Raw genomic sequence first — 3,622 nt, forward strand, 5'->3', positions numbered from 1 at the left:
GTGTGTGTGTGTGTGGCTATAAAGACGACCAAAGCCTTGTGAGTGGATTTGGTAGACACAAACTGAAAGAAGCCCGTCGTATATATGTATATGTATATATGTATATATATGTGTGTGTCTGTGTTTGTACCCCCAGCATCGCTTGACAATCGATGCTGGTGTGTTTACGTCCCCGTAACTTAGCGGTTCGGCAAAAGAGACTGAGTGAATAAGTACTAGGCTTCCAAAGAATAAGTCCTGGGGTCGATTTGCTCGACTAAAGGCGGTGCTCCAGCATGGCCGCAGTCAAATGACTGAAACAAGTAAAAGAGTAAAAGAGTTTGCGTGTGTGTGTGTGTGTGTGTGTGTGTGTGTGTGTGTGTGTGTGTGTGTGTGTGTGTGTGCAGATACATTTCTACTTCATCGATATTTTTCTACAGAAATGTTAACAGGAAGCAAAATATAAATTGAATATAAATCAATTCTAAGATTTCTCTTCAACTACTATTGATCAAGCGTGATCATATAAATATATGAATGTTATTTTTGCTTTAAAAAAACAGACATCATCTTATTTAATAACATTTTACTCTTTCCACCTCAATAGCTTCAACACAGCCTTCTTTTTCTGTTGTAACTTCACAAGCAGGTAAAGTATTTAACCATATGAACCATTTCTTCATATATGTTCTTTATATATAGAACTTCTATTAATGCTCTTTTACTCTTTTACTTGTTTCAGTCATTTGACTGCGGCCATGCTGGAGCACCGCCTTTAGTCAAGCAAATCGACCCCAGGACTTATTCTTTGGAAGCCTAGTACTTATTCCATCGGTCTCTTTTGCCGAACCACTAAGTGACGTAGACGTAAACACACCAGCGTCGGTTGTCAAGCGATGGTGGTGGGGACAAACACAGACACACATATATATATATATATATATATATATACATATATACGACAGGCTTCTTTCAGTTTCCGTCTACCAAATCCATTCACAAGGCTTTGGTCGGCCCGAGCCTATAGTAGAAGACACTTGCCCAAGGTGCCATGCAGTGGGAATGAACCCGGAACCATGTGGTTAGTAAGCAAGCTACTTACCACACAGCCACTCCCGCACCTGCTATTTACAAACAAAACATTATTCTTGCCCATTTCTTACCTTTTAAGGCTACATTTGTCGCAGTTATGTCGTGATCATTACCAACATGTTCGTTACCAACGTGATCGTTACCAACGTGATCGTTACCAACGTGATCGTTACCAACGTCGCCTTCCTGGCACTTGTGCCAGTGGCACGTGAAAAGACATTCGAGCGAAATCATTGCCAGTGCCGATGGACTGACTCCTGTGCAGGTGGCACATAAAATACACCATTTCGAGCATGGCCATTGCCAGCAAGACATTCGAGCGAGATTGTTGCCAGTGCCGATGGACTGACTCCTGTGCAGGTGGCACGTAAAATACACCATTTCGAGCTTGGCCGTTGCCAGTACTGCCTGACTGGCCTTCGTGCCAGTGGCACGTAAAAGCACCTACTACACTCTTGGAGTGGTTGGCGTTAGGAAGGGCATCCAGCTGTAGAAACTCTGCCAAATCAGATTGGAGCCTGGTGTTGTCATCCAGTTTCACCAGTCCTCAGTCAAATCGTCCAACCCATGCTAGCATGGAAAGCGGACGTTAAACTACGATGATGATGATGTCATCAGTTGCCCTTTTGGTTTCCTGTGATTGTTCATATTATTTGAATGATATTTTATTTACATAGATGCATACACACGCAGACTTGAATTCCACATCACAGGCAAAACTTTAGCTCTTCATCAGAAACGTAAACATTAAAAAACATGCCTAGAAAATCTTTAAAATGGGACATTAAAAAAAAAAGGCAAAGAGTGTGTCATGTCCATATTGCATTTAAATGAGCACAAGTGAGACATGTTAGAGATTTCATGCACAAGACTACAGAAGGAGAGATGACCTTAGATTGAGTGGGTGTGATTTTTCTCGAAAATAATATATATTACATTTTCTATATCTTAAAATTTCAGCATCATCTACAGCAACCTCATATCCTGGTTCTACACAACAAGGTTTGTGAATATAATCATGTGATATAAAACTTATGTTTATTTTGTAAATCTCTCTTTCTCTCTCTCTTTCTCTCTCTCTCTCTCACTCTCTCTCTCTCTCTCTCTTTATATATATATATAGGGAGAATTCACAAAAAAAAACAAAAGACAAAGATAGGTGGTGTACACAACAAACAGATGTATTAGTTTAATGCTCAGGAAGTGAAAAAGTCTTTAACGTTTCGAGCCTACGCTCTTCCACAGAAAGAAACAGGGAGAGAAAATAAAGAATGTGTAGTGGTTAGCGATCTATCATGGTGAATGCCAGACAAAAGGGTCACACAGGAAAGCATGGAAGAAGGGGAGATAATGAAATAGTGGTGATCCCAAAACATATATACAATGGGCTTCTTTCAGTTTCCATCTACCAAATCCACTCAAAAGGCTTTGGTCAGCCTGAGGATATTGTAGAAGACACTTGCCCAAGGTTCCACGCAGTGGGACTGAACCCAGAACCATGTGGTTCGTAAGCAAGCTATTCTTACACCTACTATATATACATCTCTCTCTCTCTCTCTCTCTCTATATATATATATATATATATATATATATATATATGTGTGCATGTGTGTGTGTATATAATCATATATATGTATCTGTGTGTGTGTATTATTTATATATATCTGTGTGTATGTATGTATGTATGCATATGTAAAAGGAAACAGTTCATCATGTCAATACTGCTTTGAAATTACCACATGTGAGAATAGTTATACAGGGTGTCCACAAAGTCTGGGTTCATGGGGATTAACACATACTTTAAGATATTATTATTTCTTATATTTAATTGTTTATGTTATGATTTTATTTACTCCATGTATCCACATGGGGATTAACACATACTTTAAGAATTTATTATTTCTTATATTTAATTGTTTATGTTATGATTTTATTTACTCCATGTAGCCAGACTTTGTGGACACCCTGCAGATGTCATGCACAAGAGTACAGAAGGGGAGATAAGTTTAAAGTGTGTGTGTATGTTTGTATATAATGATTTGTCTTGAATATAATATATATAACAATTTCTATATTCTAAAATTTCAGCATCATCTACAGCACCTCCATATTCTGCATCTATACCGACAGGTTAGTGAATAATGACTTGTTTACTTAGTAAATATATACACACACAAACACATACATACACACATATATATATACACATATGAATATATGTAAATGTGGTGTTATGGGCTGTAATGAGCTATGTAGTGTTGGTGAAGAGGAAACCAGCAGTGGGCAAGAAGATGAAGAGAGCAGCAATAAGCAGGATGAAGAAGCCAGCAACAGCATGCCAGGAACTCAGGCCAGTCCTGGGGTCGCACAGTGACCATAGAGGGAGCGGCACCCTCCTCCCTTTGTTGGCTGATTATGAAACCAGTTAAGGTGTGAGTTCAGGAGCGAGGAGTGAGTGGGAAAGCCAGTTGAGTGATCAGTAGATCGGGGTGGGCATGTGGTGTTTGTGGTGTTATGGGCTGTAATGAGCTATGTGGTGTTGGTGGAGAGG

The 3,622-nt window shown here is 39.3% G+C and overlaps 1 protein-coding gene across 1 annotated transcript in view; it reads left to right on the forward strand.

Moving 5' to 3' along the window:
* LOC106883621 (mucin-5AC) overlaps window positions 1-3,622 on the forward strand; it is a gene marked incomplete at both ends in the record, with an annotated part of 10,321 nt that overhangs the window by 4,041 nt on the left and 2,658 nt on the right. The window contains 2 exons of the mRNA XM_014934714.2: window positions 2,032-2,073; window positions 3,160-3,201. Coding sequence (XP_014790200.2) covers window positions 2,032-2,073; window positions 3,160-3,201 — 84 coding nt within the window. The remainder of the gene's footprint in view (window positions 1-2,031; window positions 2,074-3,159; window positions 3,202-3,622) is intronic.

The sequence above is a fragment of the Octopus bimaculoides genome, unplaced genomic scaffold, assembly GCF_001194135.2.
Source record: "Octopus bimaculoides isolate UCB-OBI-ISO-001 unplaced genomic scaffold, ASM119413v2 Scaffold_335339, whole genome shotgun sequence".
NCBI lineage: Eukaryota > Metazoa > Mollusca > Cephalopoda > Octopoda > Octopodidae > Octopus > Octopus bimaculoides.